We start from the raw sequence: 19,137 nt of genomic DNA on the forward strand, positions 1-19,137 counted from the left end.
GATTTGTATACAATTATATATGAAATTATTTTTTGCGCTGTCATATATTTCAATATTTATATATGATATTTTTTTTCATTTTTGATGGTTGCATACTAAACTTCAGGCAATGACAAAAAAAGGAGCTAAAAATGAACTTTTAATCTTAAAAACTAAGCTTGCTGTGATTTTTTTAAAAAAACTTTTTTTCCGCTTTGGCGCTAACTCCCGAAAGCCGCCGGCATATGGCAGACACTTTTGTAAATAGAGGCTCGGCGTTTAAGGGTTAATGAGGCTGAAACTTTTGCCCCTTTCACCAGAAGATTTAGTGTGCTTATAATGTGTCTTACTGCTTTGTAAAATCCAAATGAGTTCAAGTTCAATCCCTGCAAATCTCACTTGTTAACTATCAACATAAAACTTCAACATATTTTATCAGCACTATCAAACTTACATTTTGACAGTATTGTACGCAACAATGCAGTATGATACAGCTAATAACAGCACTCATATGTCTACTACTTAACATATAAATCATCAAAGCTACTGAAGTTCAACTCCGGATAATAAAAACTGAGAGGCTATATGCCAGGCAAAAGCAAAACATGCTTAACCAAAGAAACATTACATTAACTGACAGTAGTAGGCAAGTAAACAAACATGAATCTGCTTGCAAAACAACCTACACTCAAGAATTATAAACAAGAGCAGAGGTCTAATCTTAACTTCAGTTCCACTCACAAAAATTGAATAAGCAACAATAATCAAAATGATGTGTTATGCACCTAAAAAACAAAATACCATTACTACGAAAATAACAGGAAACCAAGAATGGTGGCTATTTAAGGGACATAAGTATAGCTACATTAGCTGAGAACTGTTAAAATCAAGCAATTACAGTATTTATAATCACTGAAAGAGATTCACTAAGGATGATAGGCAATTTATAACAATACAAAAGATTTAGCACAAAAAGATCACCATTAAATGGGAAGTAGTCATCATGAAATTATATGTGAGGATGCTTGAAAACAATCATTATGAGTATGGTTGTAAACAATACTGGAAGTAACACCAAAAAGGGATAATAGACACAGGAATGACTTGACCACCATGGGTTTCCAGATGCACAGTGTTCTTCTTCAGTTTCTGTTGGGTTTGCTGGAGAGCTGACCACATACGAAGGGCATTTGTGAACTGAAGGTTTGTTATACAACAGAATTTACACAAAAACTGCAATTCATGGGAACACCCGACAATGGTAGTTCCCAATAATCATTAAGTAAAAAGCTCCAACATCATCTATTGCTCTTACAAGTTACACTCTAATGGATTTTACAGCTTATGAACATAATGAGTTTGTGACTAACCCTTGAAATAATTTTACCAAGTCAATTAAAGAGCATGAACCTTACTTAGAAAATATTAAATGAAATTCCAAACTTACTCTTGCATCATAAGTCCTGAAATAACAGCACTATCAGACTGTTAATTTAAAGTATGAGGTGATATTGTGAATACCTGCCTTGGGCACAATAGCTAGGAAAAAACACTAAAAATGCATACTGTCCCATTACTCAATATTAGACATTCTTTTAATATGGCCACCTCCAACCATGTATCTACAACCAGGGGGAATTCGAACCCTTGGGCACACACTTCACTTTAATTCTTGAATAATCTTCCAAAATGTTTTGACTTATTTGTTGTGGTTTTGATTTTCAGATAATCAACTAATTAAAAGAAACCTAAATGGCATTTTACTATACATACATTCTAAAAGAGAAAGTTCTAAACTTTAAGTAATTTCTGCTTATTGTATTACCTTTGTAAACGCATAATTACTAAGCTTTTAATTTGACAAGCCTTAATCCATCAGGTCCATGGAGGGCCTCACATCAATCAAAACCAAGTTGAAAACCTGTGGTAAAATGCTACGCCAACATTTGCTTAGGTAAGTTGCTCAACACCAAACCCAAATAATATTACAAAAATGTGCTTAAGCCACAAACTTCAATCTCTGTTGGACTTACCATCTGCCTTATTCGATGGAAACTTTTGCCATGGAACTGAAAAGCTTGCTCAAAGAGAACTTTGTCTTCAGTTGTCCACTCATCAGGAAAAGGTGTAAAGTTAGCTAAGTCAGCCGTGGCCTTCTCTAAGTCATGGCGATGCCAAAACAACATTCCAAGAGCCTGCTCAGCATTGTAACCATACTTGTCTTTGGCTAACCAAATATACTGTTCCACTGAAAATAGATTTTCTAATGAAAATTATATAAATATTGGATAATACAGAATATAATTCAAGATACAACTGCAAAACTTATGCCTGCATTACGGCATTCTCTAGAAATACTAAAGCACAAATCATGATTCACTTACAGCTTTCCTCATTGATCTCTAGCTTTGGTGCCCAAACCAGCAGTGCTCGCTCAGGACACTGTTCAGGACGGCGCTCTGTTACAAATGAAATGGACTGATGCTTTACAAAAATGTATCTATGAATGTTTAATCACTCTTTTCATTAAATGACTAAAGAAAAATAAAGAAACAACAAAACTCTTCAAAATAGTTCATAAAATTTGAGAAAAGCTTCAGATCTATGACTGGATTATGAAATAGTTCATGTTAAATAAAGCAGACAATGAAAACATGCAAGAATAATATGAAATAGTCACGTCCAATGAAATGGACACCGACAAATATTCACAGATCAAAGCAAAGGTTAAAATATCTTCCCTTTCTCAATGATCTTTACAGCCTTTCAGCTGCCTGACATTCTACAATTGCTACCTGTACCAAATCTATAACTAGTGAGTCACCAACTTACAGTGGATTCGATCTTAGGGTGCTTTTTCAGCGCTGTAACTTGATGTTGCATCAAGTTACGGCGCCATGACTGCCGTTGACGGAACTAATGGCAAGAATAGGCATTACGTTAATGGCACTTATGGTGCTGTAACTTGATGCAACATCAAGTTAAGGTGTGAAACATCAAGTTACAGCACCGTTAAAGTGCTGATAATGGCAAAACACTGACTTACAGCAGAAATCAACCTACAGTGCAGCACTGGAACTGATCCCCGCAGTAAGTTGAGGACCTAGAAAGCTCAGAACCCATCAGTTCTGCTTTTGTGCCTCGCATGAGCATTGCAGTGCAGGCACAAATAACTGGTGCCCAAGAACATAATTCCCCCAAGAGGAACAACTCTTCACCCAGGGCAAGAATCTATGAAGTTCAAGGTATCACACCATCCACCATCCAGGAAGAACTTTCTGGTGGCTTGGGTACTAATAGTTGAGGTCTGGTTCATGCAGATCATCTTCAACTCATTCTACCTGGGTGACAGTCACCCATATATCCCTGGACACTTCTTTAGGACCTGTGGTGGCTGTTCAGCAAACTGTGGCTATCCAGACCCTATGATGAAGAAAAGCATTTCTCATCTAACCATTAGTTAAAGTGAATGGGTTGAATGACTGGTCTCTCTTCCCCAGCTTCTTGCTCTTCGTTGGCTGCAGACAGGCCAGGCTGTATACATGTTGTTTCTCACCAGATGAAGTTCATTTATAGGATAAAAAGCTTCTACCCAAAGGATATGACCTACTTTCCTTAGCACTGATATTTACTACTTACCAACTTTTACCTACTGCACAACAAGACAGGAGAGGTAAATACCAAACTTTGGCAGAGGGCTGATAAAGCTTTATCAGTGTCTTGCATTAGCAATGCACATTACCCAGAAGATGGCAATCCTGGGAAAAAACTAAATAGCATCCTGTGAAGTTCAAGAGACAATAAGAAAAGAAATTTTTTTAACACAAAATGACATTTTTATAATAAAATAAAGTTTTATATATACTTACCAAGTAATTACATAGCTATAGTGTCTAACTATTTCGGCAGCTAATATTTGAAAATTCATGGTAGCTATTCTTTTGTTTTGGTGTAGGTAGATAGTCCTGCCCACTTTTGGGAAAGAGAGGAACAACCCAGCAAAGCACTTCAATTTGTTTGTGCCTAAATGACCATGTGAGGGGAGGATGGTGGGCTTACATTCTGTAATTACTTGGTAAGTATATATAAAACTTTATTTTATTATAAAAATGTTATTTTTATATAAGTAACTTAGCAAGTAATTACATAGCTGATTCTCACATTGGCAGGAGGTGGGATGCATGGACATCTACCCCAAAACATTAGTAAATATAATGAATTTGAGAATAGAAAATTTGCTAGTATTGAGACAATACTTGTTGTATCCTTACCTGTTAAGAGAGCTGCTGCAGGAAGGTATTGCCTCTGGTTGGCACTCATCTTAACAGCAGTGTTGCAGCAGTGAAGTCCAGAGTCGCCTGCTACATAAGTGGGAGCTTTAAGCGAAGGACCATTCTGACTGCTAGTATAGCATACAAAATTTGCCCCTGTCCTGGGCGCAGTACCGTCAAAAAGACAACCAGATAAACCACACCAAAGATTAAAACACCATCACCCACCCATTAAAAAATACAAAACTGGTGGGTATCCAAGCACATAGTGCCCCCAGACTCCCCAAGCAACTCAATGACCTATGTCAAAACGAAGAGAATTAGGTTGGGAGGGACTTCTTACCCTTCCTCCCCCAATACCATGCCAGCCACCGATAACGGACCTAGGGTACTGCAATTATTAAAAATGGTTTCCACTTCCTTTAAGTAATGGGAAGCAAACACTGACTTGCATTTCCAATGAGTCATTTGGAGTAAGCGGTAAGACGACAGGCTTCTTGACTAAAGGAGGTTTTTCCCTGAAAGGGATAGCATAGCCCTCCTTGAGGACTTGAATGATCCATTGTTCCGCTCCCATTTCACTCCATTTTTCTCAGAATAGTTGGAGCCTGGCACCCACTGGAGCAGGGAGGACTAGGTCTTCATTTTCTTGATGAAGATCTCAATGCGGACTTCTTGACTGTTCGCGACGAAAAACGAACATTGGAACGTGGTCTGGAAGATCTTCTTCTCCTGCCACGAAAGGGATGAGACTGTGGAGGAGAGGCCAACTTCCCACTAAACAAAGGAGGGTCCTTAGGAAGTCTTGCTGACTGAGACAAAGGTCCTGGGTTGATTTTTTGGTGTAGATAAGACACAACGTCATTAACCGTCCACTGTGGGAAAAGAAAATCCTTCACCAAGGGAGAAACAAGGAGAGCAAACTTCTGTGCCGTAGTCACTCCTTTGGTGGTATAAGAACACCATAACTCTCTCTTTTTTAAAACACCTAATGTAAAAAGAGAAGCTAGTTCCCTAGATCTATCTCTAACTCCTTTATCGGCACAAGAGAGAACACCCAGAGCATCCGAGATGAAGTCCTCAGGGAGAGAGGAACAGTCTTGTATCTTCTGTGCCAAGGCGCCCACCGACAATCCAAGAAATTAATTACTTCGAACACCTTGAGGAAGCTTCAAAGATGATGATCAATCTCTGCTGAAGAAAACATCACTTTAGCTGATGGAAAAGCAAATCTCCTGGAAGAATCAATCAAGCCAGAGAAGTCTCCCTGGGAGGAGGCAGCAGCTCCCATGGAAGGAGCTTCTCCAGCGGCATAAGAAGAATACCTTCTATGCGAAAGATGGGTAGGAGGAAAGCTAAAAGAGGCCTTCCCTTGCTCTCTCTTGACCGAGAGCCAAGCATCTACTTCGCTGAGCGCCTTCCTAGCGGAAGCAGAGAGCACCATTTTGGGCAACCTGGAGTGTTCAATAGGTTGAATACTCATCAAGAAGGTGGACATGGGAGAAGATGGGGCCGCTGGCGAGAAAAAGGCAGGGAAACTCTGTAGTAAAAAACCTCGCAGTGCTGCATAAGCAGGAGTCGAATCCTCTTCCACATCCTTATTTGACTCCTCTTCGTCGGATGACACTGGAGAAAGAGATACGTCTGCAGCTGGCTTAGCAGCAGGAAGCTTTTCAAAAAACCTAAAATGTCATCTGATCTCTGCTGGATGGGAGCCAAAGCTGGGTCCATAACTGAAGAAAAAGTTTGAAGTCCGGGGTTTGGCACAGACAAGACAGAGGCTAGAGCCAAGTCCTTAGAGGAGAGAACTGCACTCTCGGGCGCTAATGGGTGCTCAGAAATCTCCGAACCATCAGGCACTAATGCGCGCTCGGAAGCTACTTGGTGCTGGGAAGTCACTGGGCAATTAGGTGCTACTGGGCACTCAGAAGATACCGACACATCAGGCGCTAAGGTGCTCAGACACTGTAGCATCCACAGGTGATACAGAACAGTTGCGTCTATATGCCAAAGACAAGCACTTAGGCACCAAAACTCATCGTTTCGAATCTGAGCAAACTCGAGAAAAATGTTGGGGATTGTCCCAAAAGCTGCATGAAGGCTCCTCGAGCGTCTTAGTGCGAGACTTCTTACTGGGCACCTGAGGGGTGTGGGATACATCCATGCTGGCCTTTTCAATGGCCTAGATATATCACTTTTGCGCCATTGGGGACTGACATCGGGGCTAGATGCCTCCAAACTCGAAGAAAGACAATGCACTTCCGAAAAGAGGCCTTTCAAATGGCTGTCTGTTGTGTCCTGGGACTTAGCAACAGGGGCAACAGAGGGGTCGACTACCCGCGGGCAGACCCCACCGACCTCCCTTGGGCCTCCGGTATGGCTTCTCCCAGGTTCAGGGGGTGTGCCAGGGACCTTTGCTAGGAGACTCAGTGGGATGGGCAGCCAGCTCCTCCACCAACACTTCACTTGTGCTGATAACATTACCTTTATTAACTTGATCCATGAGGGCACGAACTGAAGACCCCAACTGGGCCATAGAATTCACAATTAACGACACTTGTATATGTGTGTGTGTATATATATATATATATATATATATATATATATATATATATATATATATATATATATATATATATACAAGCGGTCCCCGGTTTCTGACATGGGGGTTCCGTTCTTGCGCAGCGTCGTAACCCGAAAATCGTCGTGAAGTCGGAACATCGTCGAAAATCGTCAAAAATCATAAGAAAACCTTACTTTTAATGCTCTGGGTGCATTGAAAACGATGTAAACTGCATTATTATTGAGTTTTACATCAAAAAAACCTTCAAATTATGATTATTCTGCCATTTTGTCGGATCGGCGCATGTATGTCGAACCCCGAACATGCGTCGTAAGCCAGGAAATAATTTCTGATGAATATATTTGAAAAGCGTCGTAACCTCGAACGTCAGAAGTCGGAACCGTCGTAAACCGGGACTGCCTGTATATATATATATGTGTGTGTGTGTATGTGTATATATATATATATATATATATATATATATATATATATATATATATATATATATATATATATATATATATATATATGGCTCCTCCCAATGAGACAGTCATATATAGGATCACAATATTTTGACTGTGGAAACAGCAAATACATAAACATCGTAAAACTTACTGAAAATCATAAAAAGAAGATCTTCATGGAAACTACGCTCCAAGTTCTTCAGATGATAAATAAGGCTTCCAGACCAAGTGCATACAGCCATACCTTGTGCATGTGGGATGTTGTGATAATAAATAAATCAGAGCCATCAAACTCTGGGATTAAAAATTCTACCTTTGACTTGTTACTACTTACAAGTGTCTCAGGTAAAAACATCAAATCATAGTTACAGGCACCACTCTGGAGATATAGAAAATTTGACCTTAAGCTTCAAATGTCTGAGTAAAGTACTCTACTATTTTTTTTTTTACAGTAATGAGTAGTAGGCCCAGGGTTCAGCACAATGTCTCCCAAAAGAATTAAAATTACCAACATAAAATTAAAAGCAAATCTAAAAAATAGATTCAAAACAACAATATTGTAAAAATCAACAGAATACCAATCAATAAAATCAACAACAACAGTATTCATGTTAATTACAATAATTTCATTAAAGGGATGAATAAAGCTGACCATATGTCATCAAAAAAGCGCTGGAAGCAACTGGTCCACAAGGTGGAGCAAGGATACACACACACACACAAAAGCCACATTTGCAGATGCATTGCAAAGTTTCTTGGCTTTTTTTTTCTTTTTTTGAACATATCTCATTTGACAGTAAATACAGTGGACCCGGCCTATTCGCAGTTCCAGATTCGCAGCTTCACCTATTTGTGGATTTCTCTGTGAAACATATACTGAATACACATTTTTCGTGGAAAATTCCCCTATTCGCTGTATTTTTCAGAGAGAAATGTTCACAAATTACTGTAATTTCATAACATTTTCATGACTAAATGCACATTTTGTGATAAAACTATTAAAATATTCAGGTATAAGCATTTTTAGAGGGGTTTTAAGCATTCACGGAATTTAGCTATTAATCTTACATCAGTGTACAGTCGACCACCAGTATCTGCAGGGGATGCGTACCATTACGCATCCCCTGCGATGCGTACCACTACGCATCCCCTGCGAATACCGGTGGTCGACTGTACACTGATATAAGATTAAAGAGTACATAACAGACATAAAATAGCAAAGTAAGAGAAGAATAGTGAAACAATACTACATGCTGGAAAGCAAAGTAAGTGAACAGAGAAACACAGTTTAAAAATTTCTTAAACAAACATCAAGCTTACAGTTGCACAAGATAAGGCACTGTATTCTGCAGACACTTGATTTGTAAGCCAGTAAACATTTATGCATTCTCCACATTAATCAAAATAATTACCATTACCATTACCATTACAGTAATGTTAGGTAGCTTATCCACAACACTGAGAACAAATATTTTTTATAATAAATATTCATGAACATGGACTGACAAGAATTACTGGAATTTAATAAGTAACCTAAGAGCAAACCAAAATGGCAAAACCACTAAAAAAAATTATTTTATCAATATGAACTAATACCAAGTGATAAAAAAAGAACCATACCTTGTGCAGGTAACATTGAAGGAATTTCAGCCTGATAGGCTTTCCCAACTCTCATTCCACTATCTGAAATTGAAAACAGTACTGTATACTGTAGCCTAATCATTTCCAAATAAAAATAGCATACTTTCTACATGTAAATTAATGTTGTACATTGGAATATAAAAAAAATGAAAATGCTGTACCGTATTTTTATTATATTTTGCTATGCCACCATTTTAGATGTGATACATTTTTAGATAAATCTCTGAAATGGAATATTAAATGTTAAGCATAAGTAAGTTAGGTTAAGAACTACAGTATGTGGAATTTTTGTTAGCTATATCTAGAAAATATTCTTGTGCAGTTATAGTAGAGGATCTTTGCTATGGATAAAAGATCAGCATGGGAATATACTGCTAAATTTAAGCTGCAAGTTGTATTTGAAGCTGAGAAAACAATGTTCAAGCTGCTAATGACTATAAATTATAGTGCATCAGCAACATGGATGAAACTCGGCCATAATTGAAACTGGAAAAAAATTATTTTAATCAAAACTACCGGGCATGAAAGAATACACTACTGCTGTTTTTATGCTGATAAGTGATAAATACATAAAGCTCGCATTATGATGAAATCAAGTGAAAATAGTGAACAGAATCTTGATTTTTTTTACACAAAACAAACATGCCCCCAAACGGCCAATGTCATCTATTAACGAAAAAATAGCTAAATTAATTTCACAATGAGACGTATGTAAGTTATATTTTGACTTAAAAACACTTCGTATAACGAAAAATAACCTTGCCCCATATAAATAAAGTATCTAGAGATTCATTTACACTAACTAGAAGCAAGAAAAGCGCTCTGAACTGAGTTAAATACGGTGAAATAAACTTACTGCGTAATCGATTTCCAAACCAAAACATTGATCGCAATTTATAATACAAAAGCAATATAAGAATATATACAATATTATTGGATATAGTGAAGTAAAGCATGACATTTTAAACGATCCATGGAAAAGATGCATATTTGTTATGTTGATGTTTGTATAATGGGATATTAATATGTGAATATAGAGCACAGTAATACCCCAGAATTGTGTGAGTTCACAGACACACAAACTTTTCATTGGAACCTAATTAAATGTCATACAAGAGTTTTTCACAGACACGCAACCATTTGCGAATACTGAGAAACCCTACAAAGTAATTATGTTTAATTTTTTATGTAATTTATGTTTTTAAGCTTTTATGTGCAAATTAAATAACTTTAAATAATAAAAGTAATCATTTCTCTCTCCCTTTCTTACTGAGATGAGAGAATTTTTATGATACATGTATATGTTTATTTCTTTTGTAAGATGAATAAATTTTTTACCTAATAGTAAGTACTAACTTTCAAATATTAATAAGACTGCAGTAATAAGATTAAATAATAATAATAATAATACAACTGTAATTACAAAATTCGTATGTGATACGTATTTTAAACAAACAAATATCTTTCCCTCATCTTTTGTCAGAAGCTTAAGGCAAAGCTGTCAGACATGTCACTTTAACATGACAAGAAGGGGGAGTGTCTCTCTCTCTTAAGTAAGGACAACTATTCTCTCTCTCTCAAGTAAGGACAACTGTTCTCTCTCTCTCTCTCTCTCTCTCTCTCATTTGTAGTTAGCACAACCTACATATTACTGCTTCTCTGTATGTCTTTAAGTGTACAGTAGGTAATTTTAAATTGATATAATTTTACCTGTACAGTCTACAAACTGTAAATGCACTGTTCTAAAACATAAAGACACAGAGCATTTCAGAACAAAGAGAAAGAGACAGAATAAAGAAGTTTTTAAAAACGAGGTTGTGAAGACTTCTAAAAATAGATCAGTGGAATGGGGAGAGAGAGAAATAATATACTAATCTTCACACTCTCCTATATTTTTACATCAAACACTTATTTCTTTCTTTAAGGGTAATGTATTAAGCTAACTTTTAAATGAAATTACAGTAACTTTAATTTCACTTAAAAGTTAATTTAGTAGTGGATTTCCATCTTTTGATATCTAACATAAGAATAATGTCTCTCTCTCTCTCTCTCTCTCTCTCTCTCATGTTATTCGCTGTCTCCGTAATAATTCATAAATAATTTCACTTCACTCTCTTAAGTAAGGACAACTCTCTCTCTCTCTCTCTCTCTCTCTCTCTCTCTCTCTCTCTCTTGTCTATAGTTAGCGCTCACACATTTTTACAAATTATTTCTCTGTACGTCTTTACCTATACAGCAGATAGTTTAAATTGACCTAATTTTACCTGTACCATCTACAAAGTGTAAATGCGCTAGTGTTTAAAATATGCTCTAAAACACAGAGACATAATAACTAGGAGCTGTATTAGTCAAAATAAAAAAACACTGTTTGTTCATGGAAAAGCATTTCAGAACAAAGACGAAGAGACATAGAATAAAGAGGTTATTAAAAAGAGGTTGAGACAACTTCTAAAAATAAATCGGCTGGAAGGGGAGAGAGACAAAAATTCTTTTCCAACTCTCTGTATTAAGCTAACTTTTAAATGAAAGTACAATAACTTTAATTTCATTTAAAAGTTAGCTTAATAATTTGGCAGCATGATTAGGGTCATATTTACTATTGAAACTTAGAAATAAGCATTTATTAGCATTATTAGAGATAGTGCCAAACTTATGCGAAAATTCGCCTTACGCAAGGGGTTCTGGAACCTAACCTTGTGTAAGTTCGGGGTATGACTGTACTGGAAATGACTTAGCAGAAAACCTCATTCTGTTTGTGCCTTATGTCCATGAGAGGGGAGGAGGGCGTGCTCCGAATCTGTAATTACTTGGTAAGTACAGTATATATGAAACTTAATTTTATCATGAAAATAACATTTTCATAACATTTTCATATTAGTAACTTACCAAGTAATTACATAGCTGAATCCACATTGACAGGAAGTGGGATACACGGACCTATTCTTCTCCAAAATGACACTTTTATAATAAAATGAAGTTTTATATATACTTAGCAAGTAATTATCTAGCTAACGATTATGCTTGTATGGCATCCTAAATTCAAAATTGGCGGTAATGCGTCAGCTGAAAAAGTGGGGGGCGACAGGCCTCGACCACAGCAATGGGAGCATGGTGAGACTTACTGCCAGCGGCGTCATTCTATTTTATTGCCGCAAAGTCCATGAAAAAAGAGGAGGAGGGAGGGCTCTGATTCAGTAATTACATGGTAAGTATATATAAAACTTTTTTTTTATTATAAAAATGTCATTTTTATATAAGTAACTTAACAAGTAATTACTTAGCTGAATCCTCCATTGCAAGGGGTGGGATGAATGGACTACTCTTCTTCAAAAACATCAAGTGTGGTAATGACTTGAACTAGAAAGGGATGGCTAGCATTGAAACAACTCTTGTTGCTTCCTTACCTAGTAAGAGAGCTACTGCAGGTGAATACTGCCTCTGGTTGGTGCTTATCTTAACCTGTAGTCACACGGCATTGAGCCGAGAGTTGCCTCTGCATCAATGGAAGTCTTGCAACGGAAGCTATTCCTGATCGCTGACGAAACGTATGTAGGAAAAAAGTTGCCCTTGCCCTGGGCCCAGTACCACAAACTAACAACCAGAAAACACTGTCACCCACCCTGACACAACAAACCACTACCCATCCAAAGAACTGGTAGGCACTCTAGGTACAAAGGACCCCCAGGCTCCCCAAAAACTTGACACCCTGCCTCAAGACGAAGAGACAGAAGAGAGAGGATCTCTCCTATGCTTCTTCCCCCAATACCATGCCAGCCACTGCTAATGGTCCGAGGGTACTGCAGTTTACAAATACTGTTTCCACTTCTTTCAAATAATGAGACGTGAAGATCGATTTGCACCTCCAAAAGGTCAACTGAAGAATGGACAAGAGGGATAAATTGTGCTTGAAGGTGAGAGAGGCAGCCACTGCTCTGACTTCATGAGCTTTAACTTTGGTCAGAGGAAAAGTCTTCCTGAATCCGGGAATGTGCTTTAGAGATCAGGTTCCTAATAAAGAACGATAGGGCATTCTTTGAAAGAGGACAAGATGGATTCTTGACAGAACACCAGAGGTTGCTAGCAGGTCCTCTGATCTTCTTGGTCCTAAGCAGATAGTACCTCAGGGCTCTGACTGGGCAAAGAACTCTCTCCTCTTCATCTGGGCCCAGGATATCCATTAAATAGTGTGTGGAAAACCAAGTGAGAGTCAGAAAAAAGAATGGAAGAAAAGATGGCTGATATGATGAAAATGATGAATATAGAGGGTGCTGTTGGGGTGAAAAGGATGCAAGTGGAGGAGCAAAAGTGTTGTCCTTTGAATGAAAGAAAGTTAGGGTGTAAGGGAAAGAAGAGGAGTGAGTGATACATAATGCACAAAATGAACAGAAGCAGGCATTCTTTGTATAAATCAAGTGGGGAGGATCAAGTTTTAATGAAGAAGAGATTAACAGTAGTATGAGTGGAGATGAATTAACAGAAAGCAAGGAGGTACATGCAAGTATTTTGATGAGGGAAATCCCAATGATAGCAAAATTTACTATAACTGGGGAAAGATATCTAGGACTTTTTCAAGGCATATGAGAAGTTCTGCATGGAAAAGTGTTTGGTGAGCATAAAAGGGCAACTGGCTGAATTTTATAAGATGCTTATGAGTACAGGCAGCCCCCGGTAATCGTGATCCGGTTTTATGGGGCTTGTCTAGTGATGAAAATTGGCAATTTTTGGCGGCGAAAATCGCTGATTTCTGCTTATCGGTGCCGATACATACCTAACACAGGCACCAACAACCGACGGCGCCGATAAGCTCCAAAAATCGCTGAAAAAGCCCCGAAAATCACTGATTTTCGGTTATCATCACGCCATCAGAACAACAGACCCCCGCCAATAACTGGGGGCTGCCTTAAGGAATCAAAGGTATGATATAGTGAAAGATAGAATTATTGAACAAGTAAAATGAGTGAAAGTGTGTGCATGTAAGGCATTTAAAGAAGAATGAGTATGAGGATGCACAAATGGGAATAAATGAAAGTTTATAAATGTATGCACATCAGTTAGACACCTTCATGAGAAAGAAATCAGGTAACAGAAAGATTATTGAGGAAAGAATGTTAATGAAAAAATTCCTAACTACAATTCTGAATTGGGTGGTAGAATTTCTAAACTTGAAAAGGAATGTGAAAATTATGTTTAGGGATGAGAGATTCAAATGAGATAAGTGTTGGAGATAACTGAAGATTATCAGTTTAAGGATGTAATACGTGAGAAGAATAAGAATGAAATGGGAATACAGTATATGAGGGAAAAAATGTAAAATCTTATGAGATGCACTAATGAATAATCCAGCTTGTGTGATGGAGAAACTTTTAGGTTATTATAGTACATGAATGGATAAAAGAAGTCCACTTGAAAGAGCAAGTAGTAATGGATGGAGAGAAAGGTGTGTGAATTATATATGGCAGGGGTATGGTATGGGTGCTCAAAGGAAAACTACGAATAAAGATGTCATGAGAGAAAGATCATGCGTGAAGTATTTTAGATGTGGGAAAGTAGGACATATGGGAGTGACTGCAAGTGGACCTTGGGAACATGTTTTGTGTGAGGTGAATCCAGTCATAGAATAAGAGAGTGTAATAAAGCCAGCCCAGTCAAATGTTTTAAATGTGGAAATATAGGGCACATGGCGAGGACCTCTGAGATACAGGGAGTTGCTGGAGTATGTGGTAATTGTGGTCAGAGTGATCATTATGCACATAAGTATAGGGTACCCTGGACCTAATGTGCAGTGTGTGCGGCAAGATGAGCCATGTTACCAGGGTGTGCAGAAAATTGGGGTAAATGAGGAATGGAATGAATGACAAAAGAGAGAGTGGGGAAACTGTGTGAAGGGAGTTCAATAAGGTGTGCTCTTAGCTAGAAGGGATGCATATGTTAAATGTGAAAGAGCATATATGGTGATTTTCGCTGGATGGATGAAAGTTGATGTAAGAGAGAGACAACAGTTGATACTAGAGGATACAGAGCAGATGCAAACTGTTTGCCTGATGGTAAATGAACTGCTAACATGTGCAAATAAGATTAACTGTGACCGAATGGAGTGTAATGTTGAGAGAATTTAAAAGATTTGCTGGGAGTCTTTTTTGGTGTCAAAGTGTTGTTTATTTTGTGCAGAAGTGGATGAATGAAAATATGTATGCATTTGTATTTTCAATTTTCAGAGCGATTGGGATTTGCAAAATTGTGCACAGTAGATACAAGCATATGGATGACTGAGTGTATGGAAGAGCAGATCTTTACTCCATACCTAGTGAAACTAGGGAAGTATCAACAAGTGTAAGCGAGTCCACCTGTGTTATGATTAAGAGTGAATGAGCCATTTGAGATAGCTGTAATCTATTGTGTCTTTACTGGTGACAATTAGTGGATCTATTTGAATGGTTGTGATGGTGACCCATATGAGTAGATGGCATATGTCATGCCTATCAAGAATAAGAAGAGTGAGACAGTTGCAGATGTGGTGAGTAAAGTGATACTTTCGACGTGTGTATGTAGACCAATGGAACTGCTGAACGATACTGGACTTCAATTTACTGGAAAACCTTCTAAATTTATGTTACGTGAATGGGGTGTGGGTATTTGTACGCTGAGCATGTATGGGCTTCCAAGTCAGGCTAAGTATCTGCCTAGTAAAGCCTGGACTCAGCATCCTAGGTTAGGTTAGATTTGGATGCATCACTAGCCTGTAGGCTATTTAACTACCACAGTTTTTGCGTTCATCCATCAAAAAACCCAGGTTTCCCATGATGGTCTCCCCCCTTAGCCAAGCGTTAGACAGCCCAGTGGGGTTGTTTTGGATTAACTACTGATCTCACAGAAATGAAAGTCAAATTCACAGAAATCACATTAAAAACTGTCAGGAAAACTACAATTACACATCTACTTGACTGCATACTTAAAGCAGTTTTAGCTAAGGGCTGTTGCCAATTTACCCACAAGAACTAGGAAGTACACTTTACTGACAGCTTCTCTTATGATTTCCTAAGGTGCCCCGGGCGATCTTAGACTTTCGAGTTCCCTTTTTCAGGTTTCTTCCCATCCCAAAATCTTGGTTTCCCATTGGGGTGATGGTAAGGTTTCCATAACTGTTGGGACTGGCAGGCCTAGAAGGCTACACAAAATAGAGGACTGACTGATTTATGAAAATCTGGCTAAGCTGTAGCCTAAAACCAGGCATGGGGGGGGGGCTTTCAGTATTAGAGAGTGAAAAGAGGTAGTTGGTGCAATAGGACAGCAAGACAACCAGTGGCCTGGACAACAATAATGGTCAAAGTACACAGCCTAAAACACAAAATAAAAAGCAGGGAAAATAGGTTAAGCTATTGGCAAATATTCACTTTTGGCCTATACTTACTAGGATAGTAATCTCAAGGTATAGTAGGTAATACCTTAAGATGACCAAACATTGTCCTAGCAATAAAGATTGTGTAAACATACTTCACGTAACATTAATCACACATCAGTACGAATCGTTAGCCTAAACCTGCTTCGAGATTAGGAATAGTCTACGAACCTCCATCCTTCTCTACTTCTTCGCAATTGCCGGAGACGTGTCCATTGCTCGGACTTGGTCCCCGAGACTTTTTATCTTCTTTCACATCAGCAGTATTTTTACTGCTTGCCGTTACCATTTTGTGGGGCTTAATTTTGAAGGTGAATGGATATACCAGCTTTTACGACAAAATCTTTGGAGATGGGATGATGGTGTTTCTTCCCTAGCTCCGACGTTACCTTCCTCTGGTACGTAAACAAATGTTTGTACCGTACAATATGCTGATCGCAAATATTTATTTGTCCGAACAACATTTCTGCTGTGGTTTTCACATTATATTCATAGCAGAAATGTTTAAAGATTGCTTATTATGTGTTTGGCATTGTAAATATCAAGTAAATCATCAATAAAAAACTACAAAGAATACTCGAAAAAGCTCGATTTTTCGTACGGTTTCAACGGTTCATAGCTACTTAAATAATTACTGTCAGGTATCATTGTAATATTTTCTCCAGGGACCCTCTATTAACTAAAGAACCAGCTTGTCAAAAATATATTTTAATCAATGTGTGTTAGAATTGATCGTTATGTCACAGTAGCGTACCCTTAAGGCAAAATATTGCCGAAAATACAAGATAACTTGACTCGAAGTCTTAGGATCACAGGAACTTAAACCAGCTGTAAGAGGCTGAGCTAGAAGCGCGGTCATTTTGAATGGGCTGACCCGTCTTACCTATAATCATGCCCATTCTTAAGCCACAGGAATAAAGGTACTGAAGGAATATACAGGTTTAGGACTGACGATCATGCACTACCAAATACATTTTCCTCCTTTTGTGTCATCCACTTTCGTGGAATTCATTCTTTGGCCTCTTTCTTCGTTAACTCAATATTTATACCATAGTGTGAGGCTTCAAGAAAAGTCTGGCGTGAAAGACTGATTCTTTATTATGTTGTTGTTGTTTCAGATTTAGCTGGCCTTGTGCCAGCAATCGCTCTTGCTCTGATAGCAGCCCGTAATCTTTATTATGTTGTTTCAGATTTAGCTGGCCTTGTGCCAGCAATCGCTCTTGCTCTGAGAGCAGCCCGTAATCTTTATTATGTTGTTTCAGATTTAGCTGGCCTTGTGCCAGCAATCGCTCTTGCTCTGAGAGCAGCCCGTAATCTTTATTATGTTGTTTCAGATTTAGCTGGCCTTGTGCCAGCACGGGCTCTTGCTCTGAGAGCAGCCCGTAATCTTTATTATGTTGTTTTAGATTTAGCTGGCCTTGTGCCAGCACGGGCTCTTGCTCCCAGAGCAGCCCGTAACAAATTTTTTTTTCTCGACAGGTGTTTATAAGACAAAAAGCGGACGGAAAGGTAGCGGGCGACCCAAGGCCCCCTGTTGCGTCCATACACGATTTGTGTTTCTTGGCAAACATAAAAATACGTACAACATTTGCTACATGGCATACAAAAGATAGATATACATATCAGCAGAAAGGCCGTACAATGATGCATAAGATGAGGTACACAAAGAATCTGAAATAAAGGTAGGTAAAATACATAACGTGAATAACGTACATCTGAAAAGAGAAACACAAAGAAAGAGAGGTGCGATTTGTCGCCTTTACAAATACTCCCCCCAAAAGACAATAATTAGAGGGGCAATTACTGGATGGACCAATATTAATCATGGAGGCGCTGAGGCAGTCGGAGTGGGCCCCTGCTTCTGGAGAACTGTGGGCGTGGGGTGGAGCTGACACTTGGGGACGATTGGATGCGTTTTCTGGGCTGTCCTGGGCCCCACTTTGGTGGGGAAGTGGGTGCGCCTGCAGGCAGGTATTGCGGGGGAACTCTGGGGCGCCTGTCTACTTCACAAACTTCGCTGTCTAACAGGAATGCGGGTTTCAGCCTGTCGATGGTGATCCATTCCTCCCGCCCGTGGATGTTGAGGAGGAATGCTTTGCTGGCCTGCCTGATGACTCGGCGGGGCCCCCTGTAGGGCCTGGTTAAGGGTGGGCGGCGAGCGTCCACCCTGATGAAGACATAGGCGCAGGAGTGTAAGATGGGTGGGCTGTAGGTGATGGTTCTGTCAGTGAAGGTCTTGTGGCAGGGTGTGAACCTCTGTGCGAGTTCCCTCAACCTTGGGAGGCGGGTGTTGGCGCCGTCGGCCAATGGCGGGAAGAATTCTCCAGGTACGGCCAGTGTTTCTCCGTAGACTTTCTCAGCAGGGGAAGTGTCGCCATTTGCTTTCGGTGCGGAGCGGAGACCCAGCAGGACCCAGGGCAGCTGTTCCTTCCATCTCTCGTCGGTGCAGCATGCCATGAGAGCTGCTTTAAGAGAGCGGTGCGCCCTCTCGACCATGCCGTTCGCTGCGGGGTTGTATGCCATTGTGCTGTGTAGAGTTGTACCCATCAGGTGTGCCAAGGAGACCCAGAGCTCTGACAGGAAGGCAGGTCCCCTGTCCGTAGTGATGCTGTCTGGCACTCCGAAGCAGCTTATCCACTTGGAGAGGAGGGCCTATGCACATGATGTTGTTGATGCTTCATCCATGGGGGTTGCTTCGGGCCAGCGGGTGGAGCGGTCTATGATTGTCAGGAGGTATCTGGCTCCCCTTGACTGTGGAAGGGGCCCGACGACGTCGATGTGGATGTGGCCAAACCGCCGACAAGGCTGGGGAAAATCGTCGAT

The 19,137-nt window shown here is 39.3% G+C and overlaps 2 protein-coding genes across 3 annotated transcripts in view; both read right to left on the reverse strand.

Annotated features, from left to right (window-relative positions):
• The window catches only part of LOC136840585 (REST corepressor 2-like), an 87,306-nt gene extending 70,590 nt beyond the window's left edge, over positions 1–16,716 (reverse strand). Inside the window, exons 1-4 of one of the 2 annotated variants that reach the window (XM_067107236.1) lie at positions 16,486–16,711; positions 8,898–8,960; positions 2,364–2,438; positions 2,013–2,227 (exon numbers count right to left, since the gene is read on the reverse strand). In XM_067107236.1, the coding sequence (XP_066963337.1) occupies positions 2,013–2,227; positions 2,364–2,438; positions 8,898–8,960; positions 16,486–16,603 (471 nt within the window). In that variant the 5' untranslated portion in view covers positions 16,604–16,711. Of the gene's footprint in view, positions 1–2,012; positions 2,228–2,363; positions 2,439–8,897; positions 8,961–16,485 lie in introns of both variants that reach the window. The other variant, XM_067107235.1, reaches the window with a different exon arrangement.
• A 1,416-nt stretch (positions 16,717–18,132) lies between these two features.
• Positions 18,133–18,837, reverse strand: LOC136841046 (uncharacterized). The gene has a single exon (XM_067108101.1). The coding sequence runs from the start codon at positions 18,835–18,837 to the stop codon at positions 18,133–18,135; it is 705 nt and encodes a 234-aa protein (XP_066964202.1).
• Positions 18,838–19,137: the final 300 nt, after the last annotated feature.

The sequence above is a fragment of the Macrobrachium rosenbergii genome, chromosome 8 (genome assembly GCF_040412425.1).
Source record: "Macrobrachium rosenbergii isolate ZJJX-2024 chromosome 8, ASM4041242v1, whole genome shotgun sequence".
NCBI classification, from domain to species: Eukaryota; Metazoa; Arthropoda; class Malacostraca; order Decapoda; family Palaemonidae; genus Macrobrachium; species Macrobrachium rosenbergii.

Bases quoted from the DNA above. Each gene is read 5' to 3' on its own strand.
- LOC136841046 (XM_067108101.1), bottom strand. From the start codon at position 18,837: ATGGCATACAACCCCGCAGCGAACGGCATGGTCGAGAGGGCGCACCGC.